At 37.2% G+C, this 19,172-nt stretch overlaps 1 protein-coding gene across 1 annotated transcript; it reads left to right on the top strand.

The window, feature by feature from the left end:
- The first annotated feature begins 5,891 nt into the window (after nt 1-5,891).
- On the top strand, nt 5,892-16,536 carry LOC116174237 (forkhead box protein F1-like). The gene is made up of 2 exons (XM_031492127.1): nt 5,892-7,116; nt 16,222-16,536. Exons 1-2 carry the CDS (start codon nt 6,186-6,188, stop codon nt 16,377-16,379), a joined length of 1,089 nt encoding a protein of 362 aa, XP_031347987.1. The 5' UTR covers nt 5,892-6,185; the 3' UTR covers nt 16,380-16,536.
- The last annotated feature ends 2,636 nt before the right edge of the window (nt 16,537-19,172 follow it).

Genomic DNA, 19,172 nt, shown 5'->3' with positions numbered 1-19,172 from the left:
GTGTTTCAGAAGAAATTCAGCAAAGTGTGAGGGGAACCTGAAGGAAATTAACGTAAAAAAATTCGATGGGCACTTCAAAAAAGTTTAAGAGAATCTTTGTGAGATATTATCTTGGGAGGGGCATGCATGAAGGTAATTTAAAAACTCAAGAAGGACCTTTTCACTTGGTAAAGATAGAAACGCACTTGATCCAGATATTAGGCCATGGGTATTCCTATACAAAAATTTTTACTTCTACAACCGCTAACTTCGTCCGTGTCTTTGAGTGTCTTCCGCAGTAAAGAGAATGCCGACTTTGCGGATTAGATTTCACAGGCAGGGGTGGGTGAAATGCCACTCAATCTGGTAGTGTCCATCCAGTACCTACTATAGCTGCACACATTCCGTGGTTGTGGTGGTGTCATTGTCCATTTCTGTAAAATATATATAAATTAGTGTACAGGTACTCAGATCTGACATGACACTTTTTTGGGGGATTTGGTCCATACCCTAATTTCATTTTTCCTTAAACCCTTAAAGTTTGATTGAAATCGGTTCATAATTACGACAGTTAGAGTGTTTCTTGGAAGTGATATATATCAACCTATAAATATACTGGTAGGTATACTATTACGATAGGTAGATAGATAGAAAATCTACCTAAACTCTATCTCTATTTAGTACTAGTTTTACTAGGGAATCTCGAAAATGTAAGTCATTGTTAAGTAAAACGTAAAAAATGCGTAGAATTATAGTCCTGGTAATCATGTTTAATAGGCGAGTTCTTAAAGGAGGTTCAAATTGGTTTCAATCCTAGTTTTAAAGGTGCTATAAAGTAAATCAGCGAGAAATTCATTTCTTAGGCTTCTGCCGTTCCTTTGCAAGTTTTGCAACGAATCAGTAAATTACGAATTTACCCTTCTCGAAAATAGCACCTCCCCACCACTCTTTAAATTTGCAATAGATCTCCAATTACCATTACCACTGATTGATCAAATGTTTTTCAAAAATTAATTCCAGACTCGGTACGAAATTCGTATTCAAAACAAAAATTTACACACGTCTGAGTGCTAAATAAACACACAAGAGAATGGTGTGAATGTTCTAAAATTCACTTTCATCAATTAATGACAAAAACTGTACCAATATCTCTGCTTGGGTTCACTTATCGTTCATAAACAATACACAAATTAGTTCACGGGATAAACTCCCTTAAAATCCCAAAAAGCGGTCGATTCCTTGGAAAGGTAGCAACGAGTAGAAAAATTGGATGATGGAACGCCCTTTTTACAATACAATCGGACTTTTGTATCAGCAGGTAAAAATGTGGATACTACACATTGCTAGCTAGCTTCAGGTTCCTCACAATTTATTAGTTATAATTTGTTATATTTACAGAAAAATTACCAATGTTCCGGAGTATGAAATGTCCAAAATTACCCTTACAAGTTACAACAGCTCGATAGCCAAGAAAATCAGGATTTAATTGTCTTAAACCTTTTTACCGATTGCCGTTTTATTGATAATGTTATTAGCACCTCGCATAAACAAATTAGGTACACAACTTTGATTAATAATTGTTTTTTTTAATGTAACTTGGCACTCCTGAAAAATAGCGCAACGCTATGTTTGCACCTTGAACTCCAACGCTTTCGTGGTAACAATTTATTTAAGCGTGAGTACAATAATCCAATAATGCACCGAAAATAAAATGTTCCCTCGCGTAATAATACCAAATAGCCCACTTTATATTAGTTAACTCGAAATTGCGACTAATGAATTTAAAATGCACCCAGCAACAAATTTTGTCGAACTTGCGGAATGATGAGAAACTTCGCAATAGAATAATACGTTCTACTACGCGGCTGAAAAATCTGTTTTCTATTTCGATGTGGAAACAATACCGAAACCGTACTTGATTGGCCCAGTTTGCGTGCGTTTCTAGACAGAAATGATGCTGAAAGAAATAGGAACGCATTTTTTTTTTTATTTTGTTGGATTGGTACCCCTCACTTTTTGCCGTCAACGGTATCCGTCAAATCAAAACTAAACATAACCTGTAAAGTGTAAATAACGTACGAGGAACTTGACCGATTGTATTAATTTCGATTAATTTTGAATATATACTCCAAAGGGTAGAACTTTTTTTATTTTTACTTAGCGTAGTAAAATATGCCAGCAGTACATTCTTGCTTACTTTTTGAACTCCCTTCTCGGCCAGTCAGTTTTCAAAAATTTTGTACTCCTCGTACTTTACTTTCGATTTTACAAGCAGTAAATTTAACGTCGCTTCATTGGCAATCTCTTGGGTCTCTGGTGGGGTACAAGAGACGTGTTTGTCATCCGTATTCATCATAACTGCCGCAAAATGGAATTATGACCAAATAATTAAAAGTTTGAAAATACAGGAATCAGGTTAACCAACGTGAAAATAAATGAATTGTGTCTATTACCAACATACACTGAATGATAGTTTAAAATTACCTAACAACGCCTAAAGGCAATATTTATAATTTGTATAATTTATTATTTAAAATAAAGTCGAAATAGAAAAAATAATATAAAGCACACGTGTCATTTGTCTACTTGTCGCACTCGGCTTTTGCCGCATTCGCCGCTACGCGGCTTATGTGGCAAACTACCTCGTGCGACAATCTTCGTCAAATGACACTTGTACTTTAATATACTATTCTTGTACCTCGATTATATAAACTCGTCTTGAAGCTTTCCGTTGAAAAACAATTGCTACTCGAGTTAAAATTGTCGCATTTACGTTACGAAGTTTTGCCTCGAAGGTCTGGCTACGAACTCAATACACGATCGAAAAAATGCAGTGTTCAACCTGCATAGATTCTCTTCGAAGGTTTGAATAAAAATGCCGCTCTCCCACCAAATTTTTCATAGTCTATTCGCCGATCGGAAAAACCGAAACGGCCTCCCAGAGAACCCGGCGTCGGGTGCGTTTTTTCTATATGGGTAGATACAGCGGAAAGTACTCCTCCCATGCTCCGTCGCAACGGTTTTTGAGAACCGGCAACAGGGTAACGTTTCGACTCTTAGCTGTTTGAACATCCGTCCTTATCTTAAAGTTAGTAAGGGAGGTATTGGGGTAAAAAATGACCCCCCACTTTTTTGACGGAAATACCAGATGGAAGCACCAGGAATCCGAATCAAACCATATCTGGATGATGTTGAGTTATCGGTCCGTCTGTACTCTCATTTCCGGCTGAACCGATTGGGGCCCAATTTCGTCATATTTTTAGACATAAGAGATGAAAAGCTTTTGGGGAGAATCGCGCAGTTACACGTGTGTAAAACTCTCGCTAAATGGCTCAACCGATTGGAACTAATTTGGTAGAAATATTCTTCGGTAGCTATTTGCTCTGCATTGAAATTTCTTATACTTTTCCAAATATGGTACAACTTGCTAACTGTAGGTACCTAAATTGGTATAAATTTGTCTATTGTTTAGTTTTTTTCGAGAAAGTCTACTTCTTCTGTAATGTTCGTACTATCTAAAAATCTGTTTTTTTTATGGCCTATTTGAGACTGTGGTAAGGCACTTTTAAAAAATTTGCTGTGGCTAGCACAGATACAACCCGCAGCCCTGCGTATTCGTCTACCCAAAATCTTTTCAGCTCTTCCTTTTATGGGTACCAAATTTGATTTCAATCGGTTCAGCCGTGAGAGTACCTACAAGCAGACTGATCGACAGACCGATCGACATCATCGAGATTTTGTTTGATCCGGATTCCTGGTGCTCTAAAACGTGTATTTCCGTAAAAAAAGTGGGGGGGTCATTTTTTACCCCAATGAAATACCTCCCTTACTAACGTGCGGGTGGTACAAAACATCAAAGTACAGTTTCGTTTGCATATTCTGTGAAAAAAGATGTTCACCTTTTGAAATGTCATGTAAATTGTTGCAAAATTAGCCCCCGAAATTTTCGCTCCCGAAAGATTCGACCGCTTAAGAATCGCGCCTAGGAAGTTTTTCCCCCGCAATATTCGTCCGCAAAAGACACCCCTCCCCCAGAAATAATTGTTCCCCGGAACCTGCGCCCCCAATCGTTCGACCTTCGAAAATGCACGCGCGCGGGGCATTCATTGCGCGGAAATCTGGAAGAAAACTCGCCTTCAGATTTTCACCTCCCTCTCCTCCCTGGAAAAATCCCACTGCAGTACTTGACCAGCGAATTCACCGTATGAACATTTGCAGCCGTTTTAAGTGATTATACCGCAAGGGAAAGGAGGGGGAGGGGTCCAAGAGCGAAGTTCAGTGTATTGTCAATCCGCCATATATGTAATATGTTAGATACTCTCAGATGGAATTTAATTGAGGCTTTTAGTTGTGTTTCTCATTTATAAAATCCGTTAAGGCCCAACTTTTCTGAACGTAAATTTGCCTCGGAGCGAGTTCGTAGCGAATTCTCCATGAAAGAATATTCTGAGAGCATTTGCGGGCACCGACGCCGCGACGGGGTGAATTTTTATGCCGCGTGAGAAGTTTTCGTGGGCGTATTTTCAGGGGAAAAGTTGTCTGAGAGCAAATTTGATTGAGGTGAATTTTCGGGGGCGAATTTTAAGGGGTGAGAATCTTCCGTACGCCAATTTTCCTGGAAAAGTATTCCAGAGGCGAATCTGTCGGAAGCGAATTTACGGTGGGGTGAGTTTCCTTAGGGGCGAATATTCGGGGGGAGAAATTTCGGAGGCAAATTTACCGAGCTGAATCGTCTTACAATAATAAAATTACACTAAACATGTATTGGTGCCTGGACACGTTTGCTCTCTGCAAAAAGTATTAAAATTATTAGGAAAGGGTCCTTTGATCTGAATGAATTTTTTCGATAATTTCCGAACATAGTCTTAAACAAATTCCTTACTGTTCTACTTATATGGACGAAGTTTTCATCTAGAATACGAAACTATTCCAAAAAGAGCTATACCTATCCTTATAGGAATTGTTGGAGATCCTATCTTGTATTCGCTTTTAAAGAAACCAATACCTTGATAGCGTCGTAAACAGAAATTTTTGCGCGTCTGAACCAAAAGAATTATCCCTCTAAATGCTAAAAGATCTGCCAAGGAGTGCTGCAGCCAAAAATATAAATATTCATTCTGTTTTTATCTGGTTCAAAAATTACTGACGTAAAAATGTGATGGGAAATCAAGATGAATGTTTTGCCTCGTGTTTTATTGCTTGACTTTCTGAGATAAAGTGGGATTTTTCTGTGTATACAAAATTCTGAACTTCTGAAACTTAAGGAGCGAGAAGCGATCGATTATAATTACGGAATCGACATTACGCTCATTAAAGAGATACTGTAAATTGTCTATCTTAGACACAGATGGAAATGATCGAAAATGTGATCTATAAACTTAGTGTACGCACATGAAAATGAATTTTTTGTCGTAAACTAGATTCGGGAATTAAGTAATCAATTAGCAAGGCCTTGATCGATTAATTTTTTGCACGATTTGGTGGCATTTTGAAAAGCCGAAGGCTCAGAGAGATACCTACTCTGCTTTTTTCCCAAACCGCACTGATCGCCGTGACTAAAACCGACGGTCAAAAATTCTTCAGGAAAACCTGCAAAATGGAATTTTGAAAGTCGGCACTTATAGATGAGATAGGATGAGTCTTTGGGACTTTTCATTCCAGCGATGACATGTAAATAAGGAAGAGGTAAATGCTGCGGTTTACTATTGGTATGAGTGACGGACGGGCGACGTAATTACCTAAACCGATTTTTTTTTCGCTTTTCAATGTTACGTAAAGTAGGAATAAAGATGAAGTTGGTGTTAGGTACCAATGTTGTGAAAGAAGATGGGGGTTCGGGCGGTGCGCCGTCCCACATATAGAGCACGTTAACAGTACGTCTGATTCAGCCGCAAGTATCGCTCCGGGCATATCCATCTCAAAGCTCTTTACTCAGTCAGAATAGCCGAATCGAAACGAACGAATCGCATTTAATATCACTGAAAATTTACGGTCTCGACATTTGTATATAGAAATAGTAAATTGTGTACGAATCGTCGCGTGTTTGTATATAAACTGTGTATACAATATTTGTGTATACAACTCGCGTATCAAATGTTTGTAATATAAAGACGCCAGGCACTAAGTCATTGAGAATTTAAATTGTTTGGACAAGGATTTAGTTTAAACCTATGAAGTAAATGTTTACCCATTGAAATCCAAACGATATGATGAAGGAACAACAGTTGCCGGAGGTTAGCTGCTCTGAGCAGCTGCAACAATCCGTCGTCCACCAGAGCATCAACATCCACCAGCAGCTCCATCACCTCCACGTTCATCAGCACCAACATAGCGTCATCCTTTCAACCGACCAACACCTCTTGGAAAACCAACATGTTACCCCCGAAAGCACAGCACCAACATCGGAACCGAAACCGGCAACCACCACCGAGAAGAAATCGGGCATCCGTCGTCCAGAAAAACCCCCGTTCTCCTACATCGCCCTTATAGTGATGGCAATTCAGCATTCACCGCTGAAACGATTGACACTCAGTGAAATCTACACGTTCCTCCAGCAGCGTTTTCCGTTTTTTCGCGGCGCGTACCAGGGGTGGAAAAACTCAGTGCGTCACAATTTATCGCTCAACGAATGCTTCATAAAGCTACCCAAAGGACTGGGACGCGCGGGAAAAGGACATTATTGGACCCTCGACAAATCAAGTGAGTTTATGTTCGAGGAGGGCTCGTTTCGAAGACGGCCGCGCGGTTTCCGTCGAAAGTGTCAGGCGATGAAACCCCAATTTCATACTCCGTCGTTTTTCGCGAACAATATGGGCGCCGTAATGAACCAGCCCACTGGTTACGATCACCAAGGTTTGATGACGACCCAGGACTTTTCTTGTCCCTCGTTTAACGCACCCCCAGCGCAAGTACCCTCAGTATCCGGTTCGCATTTTAGCGGTTACGATTATTCAGTGTACCAACAGCAGGGTGATCGAGATTGGAACGCACCCTCGACTTTACCCCATTACGGTGAACCATCCCTCTCGTCCCCCTACATAAAGTTAAGCCCAGTGCAAGAGCAACACGAAGGTCTCACACCACCTCCTCAAGACATCCTTTACAATTATCAGTACGGATTACCGCCATCAAACAATGGTAAGAGTTTCGATTTATTTTCCGATGTAAAAGGGGTGGCGGCGGCGCTGTCAACGAATATGCTGTTCTTGTAATTAGATATTTGTATGTTAACCAATTTTACAAGGCAGATGACGTGACATTTGACATTTCATGGCAGGCACATTATGTTCTCTAATGGGTGGTCTATTCGTGGCGCCTGCCAAAACATACATCACACCCTAGAAAGGATTAACGCTTACTGCACAAAAAGCAACAGAATTCCAAAAATTACAGCATTTTCTATTATACATTTGTGCACCCCCTTTAAAAATTAATGGTTATTACTTGTCCGTCGGTTATCGTAGGCACATTTCGGGAGGTTTCCGTCAAATTTACTTACTTTAAGGCAAAACAATTATATTATTTACCTATGACAAAGGCCAATTTCTTTCGATACTTAGGCTTATTTTTCAAATTTGAAATGAGGGGCATAGAATCTATAACCCGATCATTTAACATTTTTTGTGATGTGAGATAAACGTGCATATAATTCAACAGGGTGCGGAAAGACTGTTTGGAATTTGAATTATTAAGTACGAGAATAAAGTTTTCGCAATTAATTCGTTGAAATTCGTTTAGGGACGATCTTCTTTTCATAACAGTCCGGTTATATCTTTCTCTTGAGCATTCGTTCATCCCCTCATCTAACACGAAAGCGACAAAATACGAAGAATCGCATAAGATTTTCGGTAGGGGAATTTTCTGCCACTCGGAGAGTATTCGAAAACCAGACTTTTAATCCGGCTCATGTTCAATAGCAGTTAACACTGATCCTTGAACTCGTAGAAATCCATTGGCGAAAGTTTGACATCCCTCTCTTTTCGTACTCGAAGAACAGACGGACAGACGGAACCATCACATAAGGGGAATTTTTTGCGGTCTCCTTCGCCAAAATATTGTCAAATGCGAATGCACGGACGCTGCTTGAATTAGATATACGACATTAAAAATTGCCCTCCCAAAATGTGTATGTGCATGATTCCACTTTTAAATTTGATAATTTCCACATCGCCTAGCCCTTAAGGCAATGGCGTAGCATACCCAAATTGCGTCTAGGGCAAGCATTAAAATTGCGCCTCTTCGTAAATTACCTTAACGTAAAACGCGATAATAAGAATCGTATACGATTTTCAGTAGGGGAATCCTTTGTGCGCTGCTCAAATTAATTAAATCAGCTCGCATTCGGAAACACGACTTTTAATCCGGCTCAAATTCAATAGCACTCAATTTGCCTCCTATGTAATATTCGACCCCAGGAAAGCTTGCTAAATTCTCGAACTGAAGAACAACCTTGGAGGTAAAATATGACAAAAAAATTGTATCGTAGGAGATTCTCCCCCTTAATAAAACTCGCATTGAACCTCTCTTCCAGAAGATTCGCAATAATTTCCCCGCATTTGTGTGTCTAAACTTGAGGTCGAATTTCTCACGTGCTCTTTTGCACATTCGTCCCTCCGTTCGGATAACGTGAGAATTAAAAGTAGTGACTTTTGGCCTAGAGTTTATTTTTCTCTAGCGTTTTATAACTTTTAGCTTGTTCTTTTTGGTTGGACCAATGAAAATTTCTTGTAAGGAAATATGCAAGAAGCAAGATTTCTCTACATAAGCAAAGAATACTTAATAATTACTCTTTGCCATAATTTAAAATAATTCAGAAAATTCCAGGTTTTTATAGCAAGAGCTAGACAAAAAATGAGACGACAAGAAGTGCGTATGGAAATAAGTTAGTAATTGGTTCTCTTGCAAAGTAAGGTAAGGGATTTTTTCGTCTAAGACAAGAAATTTTCCTTTTTACTTTGCAGTACACAAAAATTTTGCCCTTAGCATTCCTCCACGGAAATTGGTCGTTGGAAAATCTTCTTTTAAACATTGAATAAACTCTAATTAAACCTACCACTAAAAAGTTCGTTTTTGGAATATTCACCTTGAAGAAAATCGTCCCCTTAGTCGAAAATTGTTCCTGCTTCTAACATTCGCCTCATGGAAAAACTGGATCCATATGGTTCAGAAGGACCTCAGAATTTAAATAACGACAAAAGAAACGTATGATTATGCTTCAGATGTGTTTTTCCTCGAATGCGGATCGCGGCATATTCACGTTCATAAAACCCCGTAAGGTTCGGACAGGGAAATTGGCTCTCAATATTATCTCTTCATTTCACTCATGATAGTTCCGAGAACAATCCACTTGAGATATTGGATGAAAAAAAGACTTCCGCGGTATAGTTTTGTACCATAAAGTTCGATCGCGTTCAGAAACGGTTAAACGTTATCTTTAAACCTTCGTACCCATAAATTTCTCCCCTGTAATATTCGTATTTTTACCGGAAATTTACCTCCCTCTCCTTCCAGTTTCAGGTGGATTAATTTTTCGTAATATTTACCTCCAAAAGAAATCCCTTAAAATATTAGTAGTATTTTCGCATGAAGTTTATTCTGAGGAAAATTCACGTTTAGAAGAAAAGATTGTGTCAACTTTTCTTTTTAATACATATTGACATTTTAAATGGGTAAAAGTATTTTTCATTATGATAAAATATAGTAAACCAAAAACACCTAGAAACCACAATAATATTTTAAAACCTCGAACGCGTTTCGCCAGCAAGGCTGTCATCATCAGCGAACAAGTGAACAGTAAAATACAAATACGATCTTTTTTATATTAATCACAAGTGAAAGTGACAGTTTACGAGCTCTGATCCTAAAGGACCATCATAATGATGCCAATCAGTGCTCGTAAACTGTCACCTTCACTTGTAATTAGTATAAATAGGGTCGTATTTATATATTATTATTGTTCAGTTGTTCGCTGATGATGACAGCCTTGCTGTCGAAACGCGTTCAAAAAAATTAAGCAGCTTGCTTGATTAAAATGTAGTAATAATGAATTTTACTTATAATCTTTATGTTCAATAGCACCATGTCTTACATCATAAAAAATTATTTAATCATGTAAAAAGGCAATATGGCACCCATTTAAAAAATAAAGAGTTGATAGGTATTAATGATGTGTCAGTGGCAGCCATATTATATTTTTATTTTCTATTTTTATATTTTTTTGTTAATCGAATTTTTTTTAATAACTTAATCGGGTCCGATTTTTTCAGTTTCTATACAGAGTTTTAGTCAACGCCTAAAACTTGAAAACCTTTCCCATTTTCCTAATCTCTACCTTCGATTATGACAAGTTATCCATGCAATCCTACTTGATCTAGAACACCCTGTACCGAGTCATGTACATTGACTTGCAGAATACGGGTCACCGCGGTTTCAGGACTTTTTTCCCAAGTAAATTTTAAAATTTAACTTAGAAAAATTCATTCACGAAGTTTGAAAAGCGGAAAATTGGCCCTCTTTATATGATTCACCCTATGAAATGTTCTGACGGAAATTGGCCTTTGAAAATTTCTCTCCGAAATTTCACTCATAATATGTTCAGAAGAGCTTCTATACGCCGCCGCTATACTATAAATATACGAAAAATTCCTTTGCACGTCTTGAAACATTGTTCCCCAAGAAAACTCATACCAGAAAATTCATTCGCGAAAGATCGCTTCTGGTACGTTAAAGTTTAAAAAAAAATTAGGGGCGGGTTTAATTTCACAAAATTTCCTTTATGTACCTATACCTACTCGTTTGAACGTCGCCCAATCTATTCCTGTAACGATTATTATTGTTGAATGAGCCGAATGAAAAGTTAAGTTTCGATGCGCGCTGGTAAAATTATACATGATTCGTATGCGATTCTTCATATCAAATTTTTAGATTTACGAATTTAGTTTAGAATTTCACGTGGGAGCTGTAAAGATGGGGTGTTTTTCTCATTATTTTGTTATTGGAAAAATTCTTGCTTACCATCGTAGCCACAAGAAAATCTTAAAATTTGTGCTAAGGAAAAGAAGCGTAAAAAGGATTCGGCTCGGAAAATACTCACGAAAGTTCGATCTCAAAATATTCACTTCGTCTTCTCCCAACAAAAATTTTCCCATACAGTAATATTCGTCTCAAAATTTGTGTTCAGCTAATCTTAAAATCCATATGAAGGCATTGAAGATAATAAAAAAGATCATGAGTCCTTACAAAAATTCGTCTCCGTTTGGTAAAAAAGATCTCCTGCGAAATATTCTCCACTTAGATTAGCTTCTGGAAATTCTTCACGGGATAATATTCTCCTCAAAAACCAGCGCCGGGATATTCATTTTCGCAAGTACGTTTACTCTCGCGAAAATCTCGATCTTTAAGGAAAATTTGACCTCACGGTCACTCAGAAAATTGGGAACGTTCAGCAAAATTCAACATAAAAATAAAGGAAATACTCTTGAAATAATTGATCCATATGGTCAATTCTGGACTTTACTAACTATTGAAGGGTAAAAAATTCCTTACCGCCTTCTCTCGAGAAGGTAATTTTTCGTAATGACAGATCTTTCAGGCCTCTTGAATTTTCTCAAGTTGGAATTTTCTAATGGTTGTTGGAGCGAATATTCGTGTTGGTTCCGAGAAAGAAAGTACACACTAAAAAATAAATTGCGCTTTTATTTTAGTACGATGAATGCTGGCGGTTTACCTTTTTCTTTTGTAGACATATTTTCGAACACTCGAAAACGCTACTTTACAATATAATTTTTTAGTGCTCTAATCGGAAAAATTAGTGTTAAGATACGAAAAATATGCAATCTTCATAATTTTTCCAGCCATCGAAAATTTTAATATTGACTTATGTTTGGAAGAGCAAAAGCTATCAAGACATATTTGTAGAATTTCAATCTAAGGATGCACAACTTGGGATTGTGATATGCTAAACTAGGAATTTTCTGCGAAGGATGCTTCATGAGGGAGCTTATAACATTTAAAACAAAAGTGTATTAGATGTAAAGTTTCACTTCTTTTGTAAAACATACTCTAAGCATCAGTAGATGTATCAAATAAAAATCCGCGCATGTCTTTTTAGAAAGCTTTTTGAAACGTCTGTCTTGGATTGATTTTTTAAAATGTTTAAATCTACTGAAACCCTAGGAATTTTAAACAAGTACCTAATCTTCAAGCGTAGAATTTCAAATTTATAATTCATACATTCAAGGACTCGAATTTTCTGCAAATTCTTTTACCATTACAGTTTTGGGTTGTTAAATTTTTAGGAAATTTGGATGATAGGTACCTATTCGCGTTGTGCGCGGATGCACCATCCTGTTGAAACCAACAGTTTCCAACGTCTGCTTTTTTTGTATGCCGTATATCGTTGTATTCGTACTAGAAGATGCCATTCAATAGAGTATTTTTTTACGGGTCATACGAAAATATAAAGTAAACGAAATGTATTAAAAGCCTCTCAACGCCTTCTTGTAGAGCTCAAATGGTGGCGATGGACTTTTCTCTATTTTTTCGTATCTGTTCAAATATCAGACAAAAATAAAAACCAAATCGGCAAATTTCGGTTTCTCTGGCATATCTTTGGAAGTACCTAATCAAACTTTTCTGGTTTTGTTTACAGCATGATAATAAATGTTTAATTGCGCAACTTTTCTCTAATTTGACCATTTTCGTATCTTCTATATTATGTTATCCGAGATCTCCATGATCGATATCCTTATATTGGACACGCTCTCACACCATTTCGTCCAGATAAATTTGTCCTTGCCACCCTCAAAAACTTCAACCCCATAACATTCCTCACCGGAAAACCCGCCTCAGAAATACTTACGTTGGAGAAAGCTCGCCCGAGTAAATGTGGATTGGTGGTTCGAAACTTTTCCCCTGGACCGTTTTCTTATATTTATTTCCCATTAAACTAGATCGAGTGTTTTTGGTGCCGTATATTATGCCACTTTTTTATTAATACAATATTCCGATCGCAAATATGCTAAGGGCGAATATATACATGAGTCATTTGCATTACTCAATGGGACATGATTGTATCCTTTACAATTTTCTTGTTACCAATTCTTCAAAAGTAAAGTGGGCTATTGCTTTGTCGGTCCATCCGTCCGTGTAAGGGACAACATCTTGGCGCTGGAAGGTCATAGAAAACCAGGGCCGTCTTAAGCATATTCTGTGCTGCGGTGCGAAAGGTCAGCTTGCGCCCCCCTGTCAATAAAAAGAAAAGTACAATGTGATGTTTCGGTTTCATTTATGTATTTAGGAATCTTAAATCACAAGACTTAATTTGTACATTCATCAGTTTTTCGAGCTTTTGAATTAGCATAGTTTTTAATTATACCGTGTATTTTAATATTAATTTTAGATTCTATGCTAATAATCGCCAAATTTGTCAGCCTATTTTGAATTATGTGCCCCATATGAAATATAGATTCCGGTTTCATACTACTTAGGTAGAATTATTTTGTAAGGGTTCTGGTACCGGTTCCGGTTCAGTGGTTTCAGTGATTTTCGGTTCCGGTTCCAGTTTTTTCGGTGTTCTAAAGGAGCGAACATGAATAAATAGAATTATTATTTAAAAAACATCAATTATTAATTATAGGAAAAACATCAATTATTAATTATAGGAAAAAAATAATAGACAAAATTATAGTATATTATGCAATGAGCATTTAATGAGGGCTATTAAGACACGAGTATGAGAATTACGAAATGAGCCTTGGCGAGTTTCGTAATAAATACGAAGGCTTTAAAAACGTTCCAAAATTTATGCCATTTATGCTATGCCAAACTAATAAATTTTAGATCTTTTGAACCAAAAACCACTTCACCTCCTTTCACGTTGTGCCCAGCAGGGTAATTCCCTTAAAAATTTTAAATGACAAGGTATCGAGTAATCGCTTGTTTGAAAGGTCTTTCGAAGTCCTTTATTTTGACTTGATTTTTTTTAAATCGGTCGATTCGTTTTCGAGAAAATTAGAAAAATATTTATTTAATTTATTTAATCGACCTATCTTAATTTGTTCAGATAGAAAACAAAAATAAACGAAAATATCACTTATTTGCTGCTATGGGAAAGAAAGATTTTAATTTGCTGTCAGTTTTCGAAAATGTCCGCCACGAACTTGAACATCGCCTATATCATTGTTTGGCCAATAACGGGCAACATTTTGAACACTTATTGAAATAAAAATTCAAATGAACACCCTGTATACCAATTAAAGTATAGGAGTAGAAAATATTTTGTTGAAATTTTAACCATAGATGCTTCTATTAAAGGCAAACATATCGCATATAGTAACGCTCAAATGGAGACATTTCTTTGAAATTTTAACCAAAGATGCTTCTAGTAAGGAAAACGCGCTAAATTTACACGCCTTAGAGGGAAAAACTTTCTCTTCTCCCCTATCCTCGGTAACGCATCTTCATTCCTAACTATATCTGGCCATTCGATCTTCAGAACCCTGCTTCATAATATCATTTCCAGACTTTCTATGGTTTCCCCCTGAAACCAGTTTGAATAGAACATACTCATTTCCTTCCAAGTTTTTTGTTAGTCTTCCAAGTATCTTAACTCCATGACAGATGAGATGAGTATTATAGCGTTTTCGATTGGCAAAACTCGTACTGCACGAGTGTTGCACGAGAAACTGAAGAAACTGTAAAGGACCAATTTTTGGCGTTCAGTTTAATGAGTAAGTGCAACTTTTTGTAAAATAGAAGTTATGGCTAGTTCATCGTCTTCGCTATCGCTAGATGACGACAAAAAACTCTCCCAACGCAAGAAACAAATTCAAATTGTCGCACGTTTGTTTTGAAAATTTGTTAACTAGCAGCTCCACGAGCTCTCGGACCTCGTGCGTCGAAATTTGCACTGAGTGCGTAATTGTTGCATCACATTTGCCAATGGAACACAGAAAATTGCCCTAAAATTACCAATAGAACGTAAAAATTGCACTCGTGCAGCACGAGTTTTTCCAATCGAAAACGCTATATTGTTCTAATATATACAGGGTGTTTAATTTTCATCAGTAATGGAGTTAACATACTTGGAAGACTAGCAAAAAACTTGGTAGAAAATGATTCTATTCTATTCGAATTTGAAATTGTTCTAATGTATACAGGATGTTACAAATTCGATGCATTAGCATCGCTATCTTAGCGATCCAGATTGGAGTCTATGATTTGTTTCTTGAATAGAACACAAAATATTTGAAAAATACGAATTTAGTACAAAAAATAGATGATGTTGCCCAAATGCTCTCCATGACTATGCTGAGTTGCTGACATGATACCGTTCTTTCAGTGAAGTTTTCCGTAACAAGTTCTAATAAAAGCGGTGCGATTTAAGCAACTGCAGGGAGCAGGTTTGTTGACATACACCCTTTTCTTCAAATGGTCCCAGAGGAAAAAGACAAAAAACAAAATGTTGCAATGGAAGTCAATTTTTTTAGCGACATTTTGTTGCGCAACAAGAGTTTAAAGTCAGGGCAGTGTATTTCTTTGAGAAAAACAGACGTGCTTTACTGTATTTTTAAACGATATTATTATTATTTTGTTGTTTGTGTATAATAATAAAAAGATAGACGACATCATAGATCTTTGTCTATTCCTTCGACAGAACAAGGATAGGTAGGCAATTTTCTAAATGATGGATGGAAAAGAAGGCCATAGGTTTTGGGCTCACCCAATAAACGCAAAGAAGAACATCATTGCATCGAGTCCGCTTATTTTCGCCATAATTTATAACTGTTTGTTTCGCAACGTTGCGCAACGTTTCAACCCGCAAGCGTCAGACCCATTCCATGAAGGAAGCACGTCGCTCGCAACGTTGCAAGATGTTGCGAAACAAAATGTTGCGTCCGGTGCGTTTCTGACTTTGAAGGTAGTGTGCAATTTTGTAGTAAAAACAGCAATTTTTGGAACCTTTGCTCAGATACTGAAACTATGCCCTTCTGACCCTTACTCCACATAATCTCTTTGAAATGCAATGGATCACTCCTCATTTACTAGCCTGCACATGCCAAAAAGAAAGAGATCAGGTTACTCAGAACGTACCTCTGGTGCTTTACGTGAATGTGAGCAGCATACTGCATATGTCTTCATAAATGTGTCCTTACGTTTTAAAAAGGACTATTATTTATAAATACTAATTGCTCAAAGAAGTTGATTTACGAGATTTAATAATACCTATTGTTTTATTTACAGTGATGCGTACATCAGGTGGAACGATGCAACCCATACCATGTAATCGAAAGTCATACCTGAATTCACCGCCTCCATCAATCCAGACATCGCTACCATCACCGCCTGTAGGTAACACTCCCTACGCATATTACGATGAACATATCAAATCCTACGTGTAACTCTCAAAACGCACCTTTTGTTGCTCAATGAGGCATTTTCGATTACCATGGCAGCTTTCACCAAAAAAACCAATGTTACCAAATTAACCGAAACGAATTGTGACGTGTAGATTTAAGTGTAAATTATTAAGATTGTAATAAATAATGTAGATAAGTACGTAAATTAATTGTTTATACAAAAAAAGACATACAGTCTGTTGCGTTTTAATCACTGTTATTAATAAGATGGTGTAATACCCGCTGACGTATTCGGGTAACCGCATCCGGGTTCCCTCAACTCCTGGAATACCTACTATACGATGACAAACCTAAGGAGAAATCCCTACGACAACGTGACGGGTTTGTTTACGTTTTGCACGACAAACCGAAACACTTCGACAGAACAAGGATAGGTAGGTAATGTATGTATCCTTGGAAGGATGTCCATCATGTGATGTTGTCATTTCCCTTTATGTCATTTGAACCAAACCACTTCCCAGTTATCAAATTAGAAATAGACGATTGTTAAGGAAGTTACCTAAGTCACAAATTATAAATAAAGGCATTTGTATTACTTCCGGAAAGATATTTCACGAATGCCCCTTTTGACTGAGAACCAACTACAAAAGGGGCTATTCTGCTGATCATTTCTCTGTATGGAGTATTCGGAAGTTTCTGTGAAAATTTCGCACGGTCTCGCAATGTGTTCACTTTTGAAGAGATACCGCGTTCTCTTTGTTGGTGCCGCCAAACCAAGACGGGATTCTTGTTTTACGGTTGATTTTCCTAATAACCACAAATCCAAAATTGTTGGTAGCATTGTTGGTTTCAGTAGGGATTTTTTTGTGTCTAACCCTAACCGTTTCCTTAACCTGGGAGTAAGTGTCATCGTCCTTATAACCTTTTTATATTTTATAAGTGTTTTGGGTGCACGTCAAATTAATTAATCAAAAAAGTTCATGATTAAGTTGCTCTCAAACGACCCTGAAGTTCCCGTCATGTTTTCCCAAGCTTTTCTCAAATCCGTCGCAAGTTTTCAAATTTTCTTTACGTTCTCCCCAGTATCGTCAAACTGTTTCTTAAAGTTTCCCCGAAACTCGCTTTTTTGTAACATGTTTTCCAAGTTTATTTTAGATTTGCTTAAATCTGTACTGAAGGTCCTCTAAAATTAGCTTTGAACTTCCCAATTTCTTTTGATTATAAGCGCGTCTCAAATTTCAAATCCTTTCAAAATTCACTTCAAGTTCCCTTCAAACTTTTTGCTCAATTTTGTCTTAAGTGTATTCTCTGGCAAATCTTTCCCATCAAATTTCTCTAAAATTCATTGTTCCTCTCATTTTTCAAGCTCCCTCTCACGCTCCTTGCAAATTTTACACAGTTTCTTTTTGACACCTTTCTCCTAAACTTTGATCAAATCTACCAGTCCCTAAGCTAAACTTATCTCTTTGTTACCATAATATGTCCTAACACACTGTATAAGTAGGTAAGTATTGGTTGCTCGACAAACAAACCAATGACCCATCAGCAAAAGCATGTCAAAACACCTAGGGTTGTTTTATCTTCCTAAACGTTAAAAAATTATAGAAGAAGCGCAAACTTTGGAATCCTTAGGACACTTTGAACAGTTATTTGTGGTACTGTATACCACTCAATGTTACGCTCTGTATATCTGTGTGTGGTTACCTACTTATTGAACCTTTTCTGTTTAAAATTTACTTTCTAAGAATTTCCATATTACCATTGAATAAGTAACTTATTCAATGATATTACTCATGTCTGGCTATGAGCGAAACGAAAGACTTGGACTAATAAAATTAAAGCAGATCTTTTCGGTCATATAACTTCATCAATTACTTCAATTTGTTTAAGTTTGGCACATCAACGTTGATCTTTAAAACGTTTTAGTGCTAATGTTCTCAGTTCTCAAAATAACAATTAAGATTAAATACTTAACCTGCTCGGAATAGCGTAGCTTGTATTAATAGCTTGAAAGCTGAAGACATTTTTGAAGAATAAAAAAAAATGTGCTGTTGTTTGTGTTTTGTCCGTCCGTCTGTCCGTCCGTCCGGACTCAGTTCTGCGGTTTTTGAAAAAATTTTAGGACAATTGTTCTAGTCTTTTTTGCAAAAGGTATAGTCCATATGTTGAAGATGTGCCTAACACAGCTATCAAATTTTGTTGCATGAGGGGCTGTTCCTCGACCTATTATCGTGATAATTCCTCATATCAAGGGGTGATTGGACAATATCCATTGGTGATGTCAACACTTTAACAGCGAATATCTCAAAAACGGTCTGTAGGATGAGAGTACTCACAAAGGCAGAACGCCCTATTTCAATTCTACTCTCAATTTTAAGAAAAATTTGAAAGAATCGTAATGTAATGTAATTTCGACTGTTTCCGGGTTTTCGAGTTTCGAAAATAAACGCTATTATTTAAAAACTGTCACACTATGCAGAGCATTCCGTTTCAAACAAGTTAATACCGACGTCATACATACCTCCTACTTGAGACACCCTGTACGTAAAATTTCCCAAGGATTTCGCCAGAATATTAAAACCGGAATTGCGAAGGCACTGAATACGGCGGGATCCGAAATAGATTATAAAAGGAGAGAGAAAGATAGAGGAGGTTCAAAAAGGTACTTCTTGAACGTGAAAATGTGGTATTATCTATCCTTTCGACCGCTTCTCACTACATCCATGTAAAGGATCAGTACAAATCTCATCCACTTTTCTCATTTTCTAGATAAAGGTACCCTACTACCCTACGACCAGCTTCATATAACAAAAAAAATAAAATTCTGGATCATTT

This window comes from Photinus pyralis, unplaced genomic scaffold (genome assembly GCF_008802855.1).
Source record: "Photinus pyralis isolate 1611_PpyrPB1 unplaced genomic scaffold, Ppyr1.3 Ppyr1.4_LG6, whole genome shotgun sequence".
NCBI classification, from domain to species: domain Eukaryota; kingdom Metazoa; phylum Arthropoda; class Insecta; order Coleoptera; family Lampyridae; genus Photinus; species Photinus pyralis.
This window is presented reverse-complemented; position numbering and strand designations above follow the sequence as displayed.